Genomic DNA, 20,039 nt, shown 5'->3' with positions numbered 1-20,039 from the left:
GTAGCGGGAGAAGAAGCCCAGGGTGGGTGAGCTCTGGGAAGCCGGGGGGAGAAAAAGTCTGTACAAAGCACGTCACCTTTTGACGCTGACCTGCTCTCCTGCGTGCTCCAGGTGCCGGCGACTCGGGTTCGGCTGGCCCTGATATTCCTGGGCTGAACTGGCTTGCAGCCCAGGACAAGAAAAGTTCTGCCACATTGCGGTTTGGGTTGCCATATTCACCCATAGTCCGTTGTGATGACGCCAACTTCTACCTTCGTCGGCGGCCACATCAATGTCTCTAGTTCCTCAGGGGGCTACCGCTGAGCCTCTGCCTCATTTTCAGCCAAAAAAACCCATCACAAAGTCTTTGTCTGTGAAATCACCTGGTCGGGACATTCTGTCAGGTGGCGCGTCGTGTGAGACGGAAAAGGTTGTTGTAATTTCCAAAATGCAGAAAAAACTATGAGGCAGAGCGCAGGTCAACAGGGATTTAATGCATGAAAAAACTAAACGCGAGAGCTTGGAAGTACTCCAAAAGCATAGGGGAAGCTATTCACGGAAAAAGACTAAGCAGGACAGACTGTAATGGAAACAGAAGCGGAATGTTGGACATAAGCAAAAAACTCACAAAGATTGTGAAGCAGATGGCGTCCACAAAGTGCATCCGTACTTGACCTCAACATGGAGAGAATAATACACAATGTCCCAACCAAGAATGGTGTTTGAAGCTCAACCTAAATCGTCCTAATTAGTAACAGAAAACAGCTGTTGTTGCTGAAGTGCTCCGGAGACAGGTGTAAAGCACCAACTCCAGTCACATTTGAGAATGTAATAAAAATAAAAAATAAAAACATTAATCTTAAATTGTGTACCATGTAGCATTGTCCTTCCATGAAGTACTGTAAGATGCAAACGATGCATCACGATGCAACCACTGTGCATGGCTGCAGTCTATCATCTCTGGTAAGTGCCTGGCCCTGTACTGTATTTTCATAACAAGGCTTCTTGCTTTGGAAATAATCTTTTTGAAAGGTGGCTCATTATCTTCTTCCCTCTCCACGCTGTCAACTAGTCTCTTGCCAGTGTGGTCAGCAGAGTTGCCACAGTTACTTTGGAAAAGTCAATCGATTACTGCTTTTTCCTTTAATAAAGTAATATCGGTAATTAACTGATTACTGTGTACCCACATATGCGGTCCTCTCCAAGGTTTCTCATAGTCATTCACATCGACGTCCCACCGGGATTAGTTTTTCCTTGCCCTTAAGTGGGCTCTGTACCGAGGATGTCGTTGTGGCTTGTGCAGCCCTTTGAGACACTTGTGATTTAGGGCTATAAAAATAAACATTGATTGATTGATTGAAGTATATACGTTTATTTTTTTTTACATTGTAGCCTATGTGAATGGACGTATTTCAATATAGTGGAGACACAAAGCATATGTGTATGTGCTCATCAGCATTCACGTACCCTGCGGTATAACTTTATTCAACAGAAGCCAGATGCTGTCATAAAGTCAGAAGACAGCTGTAGATATCGTGAGCCAGCTGTGTTTCCTTAATCTACTCACAAATGTGTCAAGTAAAGCCACTTCAATATGTTTGTCACCATATGTAGTTTAAAGTAGAAACAGGGATATATTTATTTGCTACATATTCTATTCTATTCAAATGAAACATCAAGTGGGCTAAGTTTATATAAACATTCCATTGGAATTCGAAATGACAATGTCCCCAATACAGGGTTCGTACACCTTTTCCATGGCCAAATTCAAGCACTTTTTAAAGACTTTCAAGATCAATTTTCCAGTTTTTCCAGTACCCTTCAAAAGGTGAATACCAGTGTGAGTCAATCCATAGCCTTGTTGTTTGAGGTCACCAAATGCTGTCTGTAGGAAAAAAATGGAAAATCTGCTAAAACCTAAGCCTAACATTGGACCAGCAGTTATCATTAACTGAATGGGGCATAGAAAATGAAGCAGTGCGACTATTCAATGTCATTGGTGTTTGCAAATGTGTCTCCATTTGTGTTGTTTTTCAAATGTATTGATATTTTTCTTACTTACAGGGCTCATTGACATGGAACAACTCAGGTTGATTCACACCGTATTTGTGCTTGTACAAACCCCGTTTCCATATGAGTTGGGAAATTGTGTTAGATGTAAATATAAACGGAATACAATGATTTGCAAATCCTTTTCAACCCATATTCAATTGAATGCACTACAAAGACAACATATTTGATGTTCGAACTCATAAACTTATTTTTTTTTTTTGCAAATAATAATTAACTTAGAATGTCATGGCTGCAACACGTGCCAAAGTAGTTGGGAAAGGGCATGTTCACCACTGTGTTACATGGCCTTTCCTTTTAACAACACTCAGTAAACGTTTGGGAACTTGCTTGATGTACAGCTTAAGTTGTTCAACAGTCCGGGGGTCTCCGTTGTGGTATTTTACGCTTCATAATGCGTCACACATTTTCAATGGGAGACAGGTCTGGACTACAGGCCACGTTGATGTAACACGTGGCTTGGCATTGTCTTGCTGACATAAGCAGGGGCGTCCATGGTAACGTTGCTTGGATGGCAACATATGTTGGTACATACATATGTTGTATGTACCTTTCAGCATTAATGGCGCCTTCACAGATGTGTAAGTTAACCATGCCTTGGACACTAATACACCCCCATACCGTCACAGATGCTGGCTTTTCAATTTTGCGCAAAAACAATCCGGATGGTTCTTTTCCTCTTTGGACCGGAGGACACGACGTCCACAATTTCCAAAAACAATTTGAAATGTGGACTCGTCAGACCACAGAACACTTTTCCACTTTGTATCAGTCCATCTTATTTTTTATTTTTATTTTTATTTTTTTTATTTTTATTTTTTTATTATATTTATTTTTTATCAGTCCATCTTAGATGAGCTCAGGCCCAGCGAAGCCGACGGCATTTCTGGGTGTTGTTGATAAACGGTCTTTGCATTGCATAGGAGAGTTTTAACTTGCACTTACAGATGTAGCGACCAACTGTAGTTACTGACAGTGGGTTTCTGAAGTGTTCCTGAGCCCATGTGGTGATATCCTTTACACACTGATGTCGCTTGTTGATGCAGTACAGCTTGAGGGATTAATGGTCACGGGCTTAGCTGCTTACATGCAGTGATTTCTCCAGATTCTCTGAACCCTTGTTTGTGAATGACTGAGCATTTCATGGAATCTACTTTTATACGCAATCATGGCACCCACCTGTTCCCAATTTGCCTGTTCACCTGTGGGATGTTCCAAATAAGTGTTTGATGAGCATTCCTCAACTTTATCAGTATTTATTTCCACCTTTCCCAACTTTTTTGTTACGTGTTGCTGGCATCAAATTCTAAAGTTAATGATTATTTGCAAAAAAAAAATTGTTTTATCAGTTTGAACATCAAATATGTTTTCTTTGTAGCATATTCAACTGAATATGGGTTGAAAATGATTTGCAAATCATTGTATTCCGTTTATATTTACATCTAGCACAATTTCCCAACTCATATGGAAACGGGGTTTGTAAACTGCATAATGTGATATAAATACACACACCCTCAAAATGTCAATTTCACTCATTTATTAACAAAACTGTTCCACATTAATATAAGGATAATATATTAAAGGAAAATATGTTGTTTGTTCCACAACACTTTTCATTAAGCATATCTAGCCTTATAACTGTGGCTATGATAATAAATCGATTTCTTAGTTGAGGGAAGTTCTTAACATTATAATTTATCATTGATAAATTGTGTTATATGTTTTTTTATGTTGCACGATTGCACCGAAAAAAATTCCTAGTTTGTGAACCCGTTCTCAAACAATGGCAATAAAACTATTCTGATTCTGATTCTGATTCTGATAAACGCTCGCTTTTTTTCCTTTCAAAGCTCGTAATAATTGTCCGTAATTAGAATCAGAATAGTTTTTATTGCCATTGTTTGAGAACGGGTTCACAAACTAGGAATTTTTCTTGGTGCAATTGTGCAACATAAAGCACATATAACAGAATAGGTAATAAAATGAGCTGTAACTGAGCTATCAGATCTTGTTATTGTCCATCTGCCTGATGGCCGAGGGGAAAAAACTGTTCAGGTGGCGGGAGGTGTGGGTCTGGATGGACCGTAGTCTCCTGCCTGAGGGGAGAGGGGAGAATAGTTTGTGTCCAGGGTGAGAAAGTCAGCTGTGATCCGATCCACACGCCTCCTGGTCCTGGAGGAGAACAGGTCCTGGAGGGATAGGAGCTTACAGCCAATAACCTTCTCAGCAGCACGTACCATGCGCTGCAGTCAATGCTTATCCCCGACTGTGGCGCCGGGGAACCACTTGGTGATGGAGGAGGTGAGGATGGACTCGATGACGGCTGAGTAAAACTGCACCAGCATCTCGGTCGGTACCTTAAGTTTCTTAAGCTGCCGCAGGAAGTACATCCTCTGCTGGGCCTTCTTGATGATGGAGCTGATGGGTGATGTGGGTGCCCAAGAAACGGAAGGAGTCCACAATGGAGACGGACGGGGGTGGGAGAGTCAATCAGGGTGAGGGGGGATGGTGGGGCTGTGACTTTCCTGAAGTCCATGATCATCTCCACTGTTTTCTGGGCGTTCAGCTCCAGGTTGTTGAGGCTTCACCAGGACGCCAGCTGGTCCACCTCTTTCCTGTAGGCGGACTCGTCGCCATCCGAGATGAGCCCGATGAGGGTAGTGTCGTCCGCAAACTTGAGCAGCTTTTTACGGACAGGTGACTGGAGGTGCAGCAGTTTGTATACAGGGAGAAGAGCCAGGGGGAGAGTACACAGCCCTGAGGAGTACCAGTGTCCGTGGTTCGACTGTCCGAGACAAATTAACATGTAATCTAGCGATGATCTCACAGTTTAGGTCTAGCGTGTACCAAAAGGTTAGAAATCAAAACCTTAGCTAACGTTAGTTAACTTGTAGGGCTAGTAATCTCTGTGGCTCTGGCATGACAACAACCTAATGTAAGGGCTCGTGCAAAGCCAACAGATCAAGCGTGTAGCTTTTCATTTTTAAGGAAACTTATTTTATTTTTTTCCATTTTGTAATTAGCCTATTGAGTCAGACTGCCGAGAAATACGATGAACATTTTCAAGCATTTCCAAGCACTTCACCCAAAATTCAAGCATTTTTCAAACCTTGAAAACACAAACACTGTATCGATCTGTTGTGGTGAAGAAGGAGTTGAGCCGGAAGGCAAAGCTCTCAATTTACCGGTCGATATACGTTCCCATCCTCACCTATGGTCATTAGCTTTGGGTTATGACCGAAAGGACAAGATCACGGGTACAAGCGGCCGAAATGAGTTTCCTCCGCCGGGTGCCGGGGCTCTCCCTTAGAGATAGGGTGAGAAGCTCTGCCATCCGGGAGGAGCTCAAAGTAAAGCCGCTACTCCTCCACATCGAGAGGAGCCAGTTGAGGTGGTTCGGGCATCTGGTCAGGATGCCACCCGAACGCCTTCCTAGGGAGGTGTTTAGGGCATGTCCGACCGGTAAGAGGCCACGGGGAAGACCCAGGACACATTGGGAAGACTATGTCTCCCGGCTGGCCTGGGAACGCCTCGGGATCCCTCGGGAAGAGCTGGGCGAAGTGGCTGGGGAGAGGGAAGTCTGGGCTTCCCTGCTTAGGCTGCTGCCCCCGCGACCCGACCTCGGATAAGCGGAAGAAGATGGATGGATGGATGGATGAAAACACAAAATTAAAATCCAAGCATTTTCAAGGTTTTTAAGCACCCGTACGAATCCTGTTAATAGGCAAAAACATATTCATAATGCAGCAAATACACCATACATTTACTTGACTGACTTCATAAACAGCAAACATTTCGATGAACTTTTATTGAAATTGATGTTGAATCCGAAATAAAGCCCTCGTTTGGAAGGATCTGGGTCTTTAGAGAGCTTCCAGCGTAAAAAAAAAAAAAAAATGCAGAGATGCATGCAATGCTTATGAATTTACTATCCCTAAGGATTTATAACCGCCTGGGTTCCTTGGTGAGGATTCCATTTCCTCAGGGTTAGACGTCCCAGATGAGTCCACTGTCATTCATCAGAAGTAAAACCATTCTCGCGTTGGACCAAAGGACAGTGAGATTATTGATCTGTTCCTCAGAGGCTTCTGTCGTGGAACCATTTGAATCACAGACGAGTGACTTATTATCAGTGTGCCTTCAACTTTCACCATAGACCGATAAAAAGGTGCGACCTCATCAGATTTACAAATGATGGAAGCTGCAATAAATGCTAAATGATAGTCCCAAAGCCACGATGATTTCGATTGAAAGTCATCCTCCTTGGTAGTTGCTGTATTTAGTGAATATATCTGTGGGGTTGAAGTGTTACACTTTAAAATATGGGAATTTCTGGTCGTGGAACTGTGGACCAGCTCTATACTCGCGGCAGGGTCCTTGAGGGTGAATGGGAGTATGCCCAACCAGTCTTGTGGACTTGGAGAAGGCATTCGACCGTGTCTCTTGGGAAGTCCTGTGGGGAGTGCTCAGAGAGTATGGGGTATCGGACTGTCTGATTGTGGCGGTCCGCTCCCTGTACGATCAGTGTCAGAGCTTGGTCGGCATTGCTGGCAGTAAGTCGGACAGATTTCCAGTGAGGGTTGGACTCTGCCAAGGCTGCCCTTTGTCACCGATTCTGTCATAACTTTTATGGACATAAATTCTAGGCGTAGTCAGGGCGTTGAGGGGATCCAATTCTAGTAGGTCTCAGTCCTGACACATTAGTGGACATTTCAAGGATTTTGTGCAATCCAAGTCAACATTTTCACCTGTGTTCTGCTCATTTGTCAACTATTTATTTTGCAACTGTCTATTTTGGCGATGAATTATGACGCTCATCGCTATTTGATGACGTATTGGTCGGATGAACGCGACCTGAGCGTTCAGACTGCAGTCGCATCGGCTACATATACGATATGCTTGGGTCGATTTGGAAAAATTCGAAGTTGCACTTTTCACATTGACATGGAAAAATCTGATACTGGTCATATATTGGCCCAAACAATGGGAATTGACATGCAGTGTGAACAAGGCCTTGAATTGGTCAGGGCTAGTTTAAATTCTTCCGCCAAAGCTCTAACAATTAATACTCTAACAAACTTACTGTCAATAAACACGAGTCTGATCGGTCTAAATGGTGTGCCATTTCATGTCTCTTGTGTGCTGTTATGAGAAAAAAATAATCCTTAAATCCTAAGAGAACACTACCTGTAGGTTCAATGTACATAATTGGATATCTTAGTTGTTCAGACAGAAATATGTTTATACAAGTTTATGTGGTGGTATGACATAGTGTTGTAACGATACCAATATTTTGGTACCGGTACTAAAATTATTTCAATACCTTTCGGTACTTTTTTAAATAAAGGGGACCACAAACAAATTGCATTATTGGCTTTATTTTGACAAATAATCTTAGGGTACATTAAACATATGTTTCTTATTGCAGTTAAGTCCTCAAATAAAATAGTGAAAATACAAGACAACTTGTCTTTTAGTAGTACGTAAACAAACAAAGGCTCCTAATTTAGTCTGCTGACGTATGCAGTAACATATTGTGTCATTTATCATTGTATTATTTTGTCAACATTATCAAGGACAAGTGGTAGAAAATTAATTATTAATCTACGTGTTCATTTACTGTTAATATCTGCATACTTTCTCTTTTAACATGTTCTATCTTCTGTTCAAATGTAATAATTACTTATTCTTCTGTTGTTTGATACTTTACATTAGTTTTGGATGATACCACAAATTTGGGTATCAATATGATACCAAATGGTTACAGGATCATACATTGGTCATATTCAAAGTCCTCATGTGTCCAGGGACATATTTCCTGAGTTTATAAACATAATATCATTTTTTTAAACAAAAGAAGATGTTGTGATGCCAAAACATATCGACGTAATCATAGTAATTACGACTAGATACGTGCATGTACTTGATATCATTACAGTGGATGTTAGGTGTAGATCCACCCATGGCATTTGTTTACATTTTGATGCTGGTGAGCTACAGTGTGTAGTGAAGCATGTTTAGCTATTCCTCGTCCTGCAGGGATGATACTTGTAATAAACATATCTTATTTGTCGCCGTGGAGGCGAGGATTAGCGATTTAGAAGTAGCTAAAACACTGCAAACGGCGGATGGACGTTAAACGCTAGCTAGCTAGCCATGTCGTAAAACACCTCTTCCTGAGGCGATATAGTACCAAAAATGATTCATTAGTATCGCGGTACTATACTAATACCGGTATACCGTCCAACCCTAGTATGACATTTGTAATATGGAAGAACGTTATTGTGTCTTCAGCTCATGTTAGCATCTAAAATAGCCAGCAATTAGCATGATGGTTGCCACCTAGAAATTAGCAGCACTAGCTGAGCAGTAGCTGCTAGCTAGCCATTAGTGCACCAGCTTTTTTCTCCAGTAAACGAGCTGTATCACCAATCCGGGGGTTTATCGAATTGCGCTTATCGATCACGATTTTGCTGTAATTTCAATTTAAACCGATATTACTAACTGTTGGTAGTTTTACCACCATTTATCATTAATACCGTTAATTGTTACATCCTTAGTCTGTGCTAATATTCCGAATTTTGGGCGAGAGCAAAGTTTTGCACATGCTAAAATGATCAGCCATTTTAGTATGTAAGTACTTTGAGTGACACAAACAGTGTAGTCGTAGGGACTATTCCATATCACTCTGGTAGGTATGAATCCGATTTCAAAATGTGTTTTTTGAAAAGGATTTGCAAATCCTTTGAGAAGCCATCCTTCTCCATGGCGACAAATAAGACTAATGAATATGATTCATTAGTATTGCGGTACTATACTAATAACGGTATACCGTACAACCGTTATGCAGCCTAATTTTTACAGTGATAATGAACGTGACAAATTTGGTCACAATAACCGTGATATGAAGTGGTAATATCGTTGCATCCCTAGTCCAGACACAACATAATTGATGCTCAGCCTGGTGCTTTAGTATTGCAGATCACTAAAATTGTATATTGGTAATGGATAATTGGTAAAGGCTGAGATTAAAATAAAGACAAAGGTTGTCTGAATAAACCTCTGTTTTCCTACATCTCTAATTTAGTCTCCAGATTCAACAAACAGTGAACCTACAGTAGTTTCTACAATTAGTTGGTCATAGGGATGTCGATAAATGCGTTAAAATGTAATATCGGAAATTATCGGTATCGTTTTTTTAATTATCGGTATCGTTTTTTTTTTGTTTTTTTTTAATTAAATCAACATAAAAAACACAAGATACACTTACAATTAATGCACCAACCCAAAAAACCTCCCTCCTCATTTACACAAAAGGGTTGTTTATTTCTGTTATTAATATTCTGGTTCCTACATTATATATCAATATATATCAATACAGTCTGCAAGGGATACAGTCCGTAAGCACACATGATTGTGCGTGCTGCTGGTCCACTAATAGTACTAACCTTTAACAGTTAATGTTACTCATTTTCATTAATTACTAGTTTCTATGTAACTGTTTTTATATTGTTTTACTTTATTTTTTTATTCAAGAAAATGTTTTTAATGTATTTATCTTATTTTATTTTATAATTTTTTTTTTTAAAGTACCTTATCTTCACCATACCTGTTTGTCCAAATTAGACATAATAATGTGTTAATTCCACGACTGTATATATCGGTTGATATCGGTATCGGTTGATATCGGTATCGGTAATTAAAGAGTTGGACAATATCGGAATATCGGATATCGGCAAAAAGCCATTATCGGACATCCCTAGTTGGTCATAATTAATTTGTTGCTGTGGTTTGCTAATAATGTAAAAAAGTAAAAATATTAAGGACAAACAAGAAAGAATAACGCAAGATATTTGCCAAAGCCTACATTTGGCTTTAGTTTGAGGATTTTCAAGCTTTCAAGCTGTTACTTCATGCTGCTAATGGACTCATACCAGGCAAAAACCTTTCAATTTCAAACTATCCCTGACAGGTGTTGGATTTCCAAAGCGCCTTCTCTCCGTTGCTTTGCTACGACTCACCGGTAAATCTATTCTCTCACAAATAACACAATTAAATCGTTGTGGGGGGGGCGTGGCCTGCGGGCCTGCGGAGAAGCGGGGCGTGTCAGGACCGGCCTCGAGATTAGCGGCAGGTGCGTAGATGACACAGCTGTGAGTGTTTGTCTGATCACCTGTCGCTCTGTTAAAGGCAGCAGTCGGGAAGGAGAGGGGTTGTTGTTGGTGGATGGCAGAGCATGCAGCGAGAGACAGAGAAACCATTTGAGTGCTCGTGTGGGGGAAGAGCGAGCACGAGCGTGAGCCAAAGCGAGCAAGTAAATTGGACATGGCTGGAAAGGACAAGAAAGACAGTTTATTGAAAAATAAAACCTTGTTCGAAACACTGAACGCTGCTGTCATGTCCGTGGTTGGTGGTCAGAAGAACCCGGTGAAACCAGACTTTCACAATTGTTTATCTGCATAGACCTTTCATCGTTTCAAAAACCATCAGATTAGTTCGTCTTGCATTGTCTAGCACGGGGGTCGGCAACCCGCGGCTCTAGACTTTAGCGCCGCCCTAGTGGCTCTCTGGAGCTTTTTCAAAAATGTATGAAAAATGGAAAAAGATGAGGGGAAACAAATATATTTTTTGTTTTAGTATGGTTTCTGTAGGAGGACAAACATGACACAAACCTCCCTAATTGTTATAAAGCACACTGTTTATATTAAATATGCTTCACTGATTCGAGTATTTGGCGAGCGCCGTTTTGTCCTACTAATTTTGGCGGTCCTTGAACTCACCTTAGTTTGTTTACATGTAAAACTTTCTCCGACTTTCTGGGACGTGTTTTATGCCACTTTCTTTTTCTGTCTCATCTTGTCCACCAAACTTTTAACGTTGTGCGTGAATGCACAAAGGTGAGTTTTGTTGATGTTATTGACTTGTGTGGAGTGCTAATCAGACATATTTGGTCACTGCATGACTGCAAGCTAATCAATGCTAACATGCTATTTAGGCTAGCTGTATGTACATATTGCATCATTATACCTCACTTGTAGGTATATTTGAGCTCATTTAGTTTCCTTTAAGTCCTCTTAATTCAATTTATATCTCATGACACACTATCTGTATGTAATATGGCTTTTAATTTGTTGCGGCTCCAGACAGATTTGTTTTTGTATTTTTGGTCCAATATGGCTCTTTCAACATTTTGGGTTGCCGACCCCTGGTTTAGCAGCATGTTTACTTTTGCAAAAAAGGACAGCTAGTTAACATCTAAATATCCTCCAAAAAGCATGCAAGGTTGGTCTTTTATTCTATTTGTGTTAGTTCATTTTCAAAAGGTAAACACGGTAGGCTACAGGCTACGAGAAACTAGCAACTACACAACAGCTAAGCACACAATAGAGCAATAACACGTAATAGTATTGCTGTGTAAAATGGATGGGTAACATTGCCTCTTGAAGACTTCCAAGAATCACTTTTTTTTATATCATGAGCTATGTGGTATGATATCCTTACCTCCATAGTGAGCTCTCAGTGACACTGTTGAGGTTGAAGTCATGTAATTTGGTCAGCATCAAAATCACCTGCAAGACAAGAGAGATGTTTCAATCAGTAAAATGTCCCCAATAAAGGCAAGATGCACATTTACGTTCCGATGTTTTTATTTTGGACGAATCATGTACACACCCCGAAACCAGGTGAAGTTGGCATGTTGTGTAAATCGTAAATAAAAACAGAATACAATGATTTGCAAATCCTTTTCAACCTATATTCAATTGAATAGACTGCAAAGACAAGACACTTAAAATTCGATCTGGAAAACTTTGTTCATTTTTGCAAATATTAGCTCATTTGGAATTTGATGCCTGCAACATGTTTCAAAAAAGCTGGCACAAGTGGCAAAAAAGACTGAGAAAGTTGAAGAATGCTCATCCAAGACTTATTTGGAACATCCCACAGGTGAACAGGCTAATTGGGAACAGGCGGGTGCCATGATTGGGTATAAAAGCAGCTTCCATGAAATGCTCAGTCGTTCACAAGCAAGGATGGTGAACAAATGCGTGAGCAAATCGTCCAACAGTTTAAGAACAACATTTCTCAACGAGCTACTGCAGGGAATTTAGGGACTTCACCATCTATGGTCCGTAATATCATAAAAAGGTTGAGAGAATCTGAATAAATCACTGCACGTAACATTGAATGCCCGTTACCTTGGATCCCTCAGGCGGTACTGCATCAAAAAGCGACATCAGTGTGTAAAGGATATCACCACATGGGCTCAGGAACACTTCAGAAAAACACTGTGAGTAACTACAGTTTGTTGTTGCATCTGTAAGTGCAAGTTCAAACGTATACTATGCAAGGCCAAAGCCATTTATCAACAACACCCAGAAACGCCGCCGGCTTCGCTGGGCCCGAGCTCATCTACGATGGACTGATGCAAAGTGGAAAAGTGTTCTGTGGTCCGACGAGTCCCCATTCCAAACTGTTTTTGGAAACTGTGGACATCGTGTCCTCCGGAACAAAGAGACAAATAATTGTTTGTTTGTCATAGGTGCAAAGTTCAAAAGCCAGCATGTGTGATGGTATGGGGGTGTATTAGTGCCCAAGACATGGGTAACATACACATCTGTGAAGGCACCATTAATGCTGAAAGGTACATACAGGTTTTGGAGCAACATATGTTGCCATCCAAGCATTGTTATCATGGACGCCCCTGCTTATTTCAGCAAGACAATGCCAAGCCACATGTTACATCAACGTGGCTTCATAGTAAACGAGTGTGGGTACTAGACTGGCCTGCCTGTAGTCCAGACCTGTCTCCCATTGAAAATGTGTGGTGTAATATGAAGCCTAAAATACCACAACGGAGACCCCCGGACTGTTGAACAACTTAAGCTGTACATCAAGCAAGAATGGGAAAGAATTCCACCTGTACAGTACAAAGAGTACAGTCCAGACGTCTCTCCTCAATTGAGCCAAATTTAATTGTGTCTCTATTTAATTCCTTGCTTATTGTCTTGTTTAATAGATGTCATCAGTGTTTGAACCTGACACATGGTTTGACAAAAACAGGCTTTTTTTTTTTTTTATCTTAATAAAACTAAAAATCATGCTATTTGGTAACAGTAAAAGAGAAAGTCAGGGACAAATACAAATAGACGGAGTACACATTGAAAGGGTGAAATGAATCAACATTTTGGGTGTAATAACATGATAGAATGAACTGTAAATATAATTTACATATATACAATATAAGGTGGCAAGAAATATGTCAATAATGAATAAAGCTAAATATGTTCCGGACCAAAAATCACTCCAGATTATCTACTGCTCACTATTGTTACCATATCTGAGTTATTGTGTAGAAATATAGGAAAATAACTACAAAAGTAACCGTGTTACAAACGAGGTCAGTTAGAATAATGCATAACATTGGATATACAGAACATTTAAAGGCCTACTGAAATTATTATTTTTTTAATTCAAACGGGAATAGCAGATCCATTCTATGTGTCATACTTGATCATTTCGCGATATTGCCATAGTTTTGCTGAAAGGATTTAGTAGAGAACAACGACGATAAAGTTTGCAACTTTTGGTCGCTGATAAAAAAAAACCTTGCCTGTACCGGAAGTAGCGTGACATCACAGGAGGTAGTATTCCTCACAATTCCCCATTGTTTACAATGGAGCGAGAGAGATTCGGACCGAGAAAGCGACGATTACCCCATTAATTTGAGCGAGGATGAAAGATTCGTGGATGAGGAACGTTAGAGTGAAGAACTAGAGAGGCAGTGCAGGGTGTATCTTTTTTCGCTCTGACCGTAACTTAGGTAAAAGGGCTCATTGGATTCCACGCTTTCTCCTTTTTCTATTGTGGATCACGGATTTGTATTTTAAACCACCTCGGATACTATATCCTCTTGAAAATGAGAGTCGAGAACGTGAAATGGACATTCACAGTGACTTTTATCTCCACGACAATACATCAGCGAAGCTCTTTAGCTACTGAGCTAACGTGATAGCATCTGGCTCCAATGCAGATAGAAACAAAATACATAAATCCCTGACTGGAAGGATAGACAGAAGATCAACAATACTATTAAACCATGGACATGTAACTACACGGTTAATAATTCTCAGCCTGGCAAAGCTTAACAATGCTGTTGCTAACGACGCTGAAGCTAACTTAGCAACTTAGCAACCGGACCTCACAGAGCTATGATAAAAACATTAGCGCTCCACCTACGCCAGCCAGTCCTCATCTGCTCATCAACACCCGTGCTCACCTGCGTTCCAGCGATCGACGGCGCGACGAAGGACTTCACCCGATCACAGACGCATTGGCGGCTAGCATCGGCTAGCGCGTCTGCTATCCAAGTAAGTAGTCCTTGTTGTGTTGCTACAGCAAGCCGCTAATACACCGATCCCACCTACAACTTTCTTCTTTGCAATCTCCATTGTTCATTAAACAAATTGCAAAAGATTCACCAACACAGATGTCCAGAATACTGTGGAATTGTTCGATGAAAACAGAGCCGTTTGTATGGTGACACATTGGGTACGAATACTTCCGTTGCCCTCGTGACGTCACGCGCATATGCATCATCCAAAGACGTTTCCAACCGGAAGTTTAGCAGGAAATTTAAAATTGCACTTTATAAGTTAACCCGGCCGTATTGGCATGTGTTGCAATGTTAAGATTTCATCATTGATATATAAACTATCAGACTGCGTGGTCGGTAGTAGTGGGTTTCAGTAGGCCTTTAAATCCTTTATTTAAAAATTTAATATATTGAAATGTAATGATTTGGTGCATTTACAAACAGCTACAATTATGTACAAAGCAAACTATAACCTGCTACCTAAAAATGTACAACAATTCTCTCAAGAAAAAATAAATAACTAGAGATGTTCAGATCAGGGTTTTATGCTGCCAATTCCGATAACCTTGACAGTTATTATTTGTGTTTTTTTCTTTGTCTGGTGTTTCTTCATGTCTCAGGCTCGTACTTTTGTTATTCTTCCAGTTTTGTGGTTTTGTTATGCCATGACTTTACTCCTGCTTTGGAGCGCTATTCTCCTCACCTGGCTCTGATCACTGATCAGAGAGATTTGTATGCCAGCCTCGCTCCGCTGACGGGGCTCGATCATTGTTTCCTTGTAATAAATAGCTTTGTTTCATTGTTTGACTTTAGTGGCGTGTATGCTGCATAGCTTGTCTGTGTTATATGGCACGGTACCTGTGCACTTCCCTGTTGCACTATGTTTTGTTAGTTCAATACATTGCTACCTGCATGCGGTCTCCTTAAAGCTGTCACACCTTAAAAATGAGGGGATTTTACGTGAAAACAAATTAGAATACCAGATTTTCCGGACCATAAGGCGCACTGCCGATGAATAGTCTATTTTTTTTTTCTTTTTTCATAAATAAAGCGTATTAAAGGAGTCATGATATTATATGTTTTTTTCTAAATGTAAAACACTTCCTTGTGGTCTACATAACATGTGATGGTGGTTCTTTCGTCAAAATGTTGCATAGATTATGTTTTACAGATCATCTTCATGCCGCTTTCTGACTGTCGCTTTGCGCCGTTTTGTGTTAATCATCTCCTCACCCGGAAACAACAACACCGGAAATGTGTCCCGTGAAAAAAAACGTCCGACCGGAACTCTCTAATAACTAAAGTTCCTTGGGTGAATAATGTAAACTCACTATACCGGTATGTTTTAGCGCTTTCATGGCAAATTTACTGACAGATATAAGTAAGAACTTTACACTACTGTGGAGGGGGGCGTGGCCTGCGGGCCTGCCGCGGAACGGGGTGTGCCAGGACCGGCCTCGAAGACAGCGACAGGTAAGTGGATGGCCCAGATGGGCCTTGTTATCTAATCACCTGTCGCCTTTATTAGCAGCAGCCGGGAGGAGAGACGTGGTGGAGCTGGAGGGAGAGCGAGAGAGATACAGACGCAGAGAAAACATTTGCTGGAAAGCAAAACACAAACACGATTTCATGGAAATAAAAGAGTGTTGTAACTCTGATCCGGGCTCTCCTGGCAGTGTGTGGTGGTCTGCATAACCCACTAGAGGGAAACCTCCACAACTACTTAATATGAATGTCCCATAACAAGATAAAGGCAGAAGCGCACAATTTTTCAGGATTCATGCAGATCCCAAATACAGATCAGCAGGTACCAGAAGGTAAGAAAAGTTGCTTTTGCATAAGAATGGAAAAAAGTTATTTTCCTGCACTGAACTTGCTGAGCTTCTGATGCTGTCTTTTTGACATACAGCCACAACAAAAGTAGCATACCACGTGACATTAAACGCATTAGTCACGTTGTTATTATGTAACGCCACTTTTCCTAAAACTGGAAATAAGCGCCAGAAGAAAAGCCATTAGGTCAGACCTGGGCATTCTGCGGCCCGCGGGCCACATCCGGCCCTTTGTGCGTCCCTGTCCGGCCCGCGTGAGGCCAATCATAAATTACAAAATACATTTGAAAAAGTATCTATTTCGGGTGTGCAATACAACGGTGCTGCTTTTGTTTTGAAAAGTGTTATTTGTATTACTTCCGTGTGGACGTATGCTTGTGTGTGATTGTGAGTGAATGTGAACAGCTGCAATCACAAATTACAAAATAAAGTTGAAAAACACATCTATGTTGTGCGTGCAATACAACTGTGCTGCTTTTATTTTGAAAAGTGTTATTTATGGGCGTATGTCCGTGTGTAACCTGTGAGTGAAGGTGCACATGCAGCGACAAGTGATGCACGGTTTACACCCGAGACGCTAAAAAGAGAAAAGTTGATGACGAATGCCATGTTTTCAACAAGACGTGGACTGCCAAGCAACGTTCCCTCTGAGGTGCGCGCCTGCGCAATGCTCAAGCGTCCTCTGCGCACAGCAAATATATGCCGCGCACCAAATCAAATCCCATCTGAATTCTAAACAAAATAAACACATTTGTTCTGTGTAATTTTGCAATGCAACTTTGAGTGACAGTGACAACAAGCGGCTCTAACCGTGTTCGTCAACACCGTTCAATTATTGTAACGTCTATCGAGATGCTTCGAGGACAGGAATTATATCGATCACTTTATTGAGCAAAACTGTTTATATTCGGCCATGACCACACCAAAAACATGAGTAAAACACTTCTATCTCGAAAAACTAGTCATTTTCTGCCGTACAAACCAGGCTAAAACCAACTTGTCATGTGTCACCAACACGCATACCACTAAACCACTGGTGCGTTTATGGCCACACAAAAAGTCGGACAACTCAAACACCACACTATGACTCCTCAGTCATACGTGTGCTTATTTTACTGTTATTTATTATTAATGTTAATTTATTTATATTAATCATGGAATGCTGTCACTAGAGAAAGTTACAGGAATGTACACTTCATCCTATGCTTACATTTCATTGTGCAACATGAGGATGTTTAAGGGGAACTAAATGTGATCTCTGAAAGGGGTACAAATGATTTCCAAAGCAGTGCTTTGGGTATAAAGTTAAGTTATGTTAAATGAAAGTATTATTAATATTATTATTATTATTATTATTATTATTATTTATCTTATGGTATATATCAAAAATAATATTGAGCAAAATTTAATTGAAATATTGTCGATGTGGCCCTCCAGCAGTGCTCGGGTTGCTTATGCGGCCCCCGGTAAAAATTAATTACCCACCCCTGCATTAGGTGGTAAACGCCAAACTCTTTGTCACAGGTTCAATTATATTATAATGATATTATTATCTCAGTTGCTGTCCTATTATCCTCTCCAAAGTCTAGACTCATTTCATTCTACTTGTTAGTTCCCTGCAAATAGGTGTTTACTTTCGGCTAAACTGCAGTTCCTTCTACACTTCTTAAATGTTTAGCAATCACTTTTTCTTTTTTGTGTGTTGCTTCAAGCTGTTCAGCGATTCGGATGCCCTCCAGTGACTGTAATACTTGTAAGAAATGTATTTTATTTTCCGCAATGTAAGTGGTGATTAAGGGAGTGGCTACAGACTATACTGTATATATACTGACTATACTATACTGCAGAGCTGGGTAAATATTTTGACTCGGGGGGCCACATTGAGACAAAAAAATGTGACTCGGGGGCCAATGTGTACTGGTATATACACATTTAACTGTAAAAATCTGCTGCACAGTATGTGTGTTTGGGTCCCTTTTTTTCAGTAACACTAATACCAAAAGTCACAATGTCCGATAGAATTCTAAAAAGTTATGACATACCACCTAAAAAAAACCCGGAATGGATTTTTACAGTTTTTTACTGAATGGGACACCCAAAATGTACATGAAAATAAAGAAATTGGGATTTACAATATTAACTATGAACAATAAAACACTGAATATTAACAACATATGAAAATCGCTCCTCTTTTACTTCTCAGACGAGCTCCTCCTTAGACATATTTACAATCAAGCAAAACACAACAAAAATGAAAAAAACAGCAAAATATAAATGCAAAGGCAGTGTTTCCCACACATTCATTTATTTGTGGCGGCCCGCCACGAAATAATTACGTCCGCCACAAATTTAAAAAAAATAAAATATATATATATATATATATATATATATATATATATATATATATATATATATTTTTTTTTTTTGTCCTGTCCAGCTTCTCAGGCAAATCATATAGTTGATGTAGATGCCCATATAGGCTGTTCAGATTTACTTTACAAAAGAGAAGTGTAGGATACTTCTCTTGTTGCCTTATTTGTATTTGACCACTACTGTTTTCTGTTTATTTGTTACTGACTGTGGCAGGACACCTCTGCCTCTGTTTCACTTTATGTTGCTGGTAAATAATATGGTTGTAGTAGTAGGCTAAAATTAAATTATTTAGTATGCACTAATTAAAGGGTCAGAGCTTTAAGAGACATTTTAGCTTTTATATTTTATAAGATATATTTTTTGTAAGAACCACGATTAATAAATATATTTCAGTGAATAACTTATTGTTTAAATCTGTATATAAATATGTACACAAAGTCTTGTAATTATATTGTAAAATGGATGGATGGATGGATGGATGGACGTTTAAAACAAAACTGTTATAATTAATTAGTAAGTATACATTTTTTGAGCCTTTTTAGAGAAAATCATACCATTGTAGTAAATTATGCAAATTACTCGATGATGCCATGGTGACCACGCCCATAGCCACGCCCCCACCGCCACAGGTATCTTGGCAGTTTATGGGAAACACTGAAAGGGTAATAAACACCTACAATATGATATATTATCACGTAAAAATCTGCTTCTGCATCTGTTTCTGACACACGCGTTTGGGGCTGGCTGCTCTGAAAACAAACCCCGCCCACTCTGGATTGTTCCACGTCTAAGCTGCTGTGACGTAGATTACCGTAATAACTCCTATAACACCCAAAAGTGTAGATTTCGACCATTGAAATTAGGGATGCTGTTCGAAAACCGGTTCTCCTGATGCTTCGATAAGAAAAAAAACGATTCCATGGATTTGAATTCGTTTTTGAGAACCGGTTCCCGTTATCGAAGCCACTATACCGTATTTTCGCCACCATAGGGCGCACCGTATTAAAAGGCGCCGTGTCAGTTACGGGTGCTATTTCTGTATTTAACGCATAAATAAGGCGCAGCGTATTTTTGGCCGTAGACATGGTTAAACATACAAACCCCGTTTCCATATGAGTTGGGAAATTGTGTTAGATGTAAATATAAACGGAATACAATTATTTGAAAATAATTGTCAACCCATATTCAGTTGAATATGGGTCTCACCTGAAACCTTCACCCTTTAACGTCTGCATGCTGTCCTCAGTCACGTCCACCTTTCCTTCATATAAACAGCGTGCTGCCCCAGTCACATAACATCTACGGCTTTTGGAACTCAGTGCACACACAATCAACCTATCTGGATTCGATAAGAGATTCAATAAGGAATCGGTTCGATAAGAGGATTCGATAATGGCATCGACATCGATAAT

At 40.2% G+C, this 20,039-nt stretch overlaps 1 protein-coding gene across 9 annotated transcripts in view; it reads right to left on the bottom strand.

Moving 5' to 3' along the window:
* The window catches only part of LOC133634127 (VPS10 domain-containing receptor SorCS1), a 499,576-nt gene that overhangs the window by 261,783 nt on the left and 217,754 nt on the right, over positions 1-20,039 (bottom strand). For all 9 annotated transcript variants that reach the window (XR_009821878.1, XR_009821879.1, XM_062027161.1 and 6 more), the window contains exon 2: positions 11,551-11,618. Coding sequence is in view for 7 of the 9 variants with exons in the window: in XM_062027161.1 (XP_061883145.1) it covers positions 11,551-11,618 (68 nt within the window). In the remaining 2 variants the exon portion in view is untranslated. The remainder of the gene's footprint in view (positions 1-11,550; positions 11,619-20,039) is intronic.

The sequence above is a fragment of the Entelurus aequoreus genome, linkage group LG18 (genome assembly GCF_033978785.1).
Source record: "Entelurus aequoreus isolate RoL-2023_Sb linkage group LG18, RoL_Eaeq_v1.1, whole genome shotgun sequence".
NCBI classification, from domain to species: domain Eukaryota; kingdom Metazoa; phylum Chordata; class Actinopteri; order Syngnathiformes; family Syngnathidae; genus Entelurus; species Entelurus aequoreus.
The sequence above is the reverse complement of the archived record's forward strand: the minus strand, read 5'-3'. Positions and strand labels throughout refer to the sequence as shown.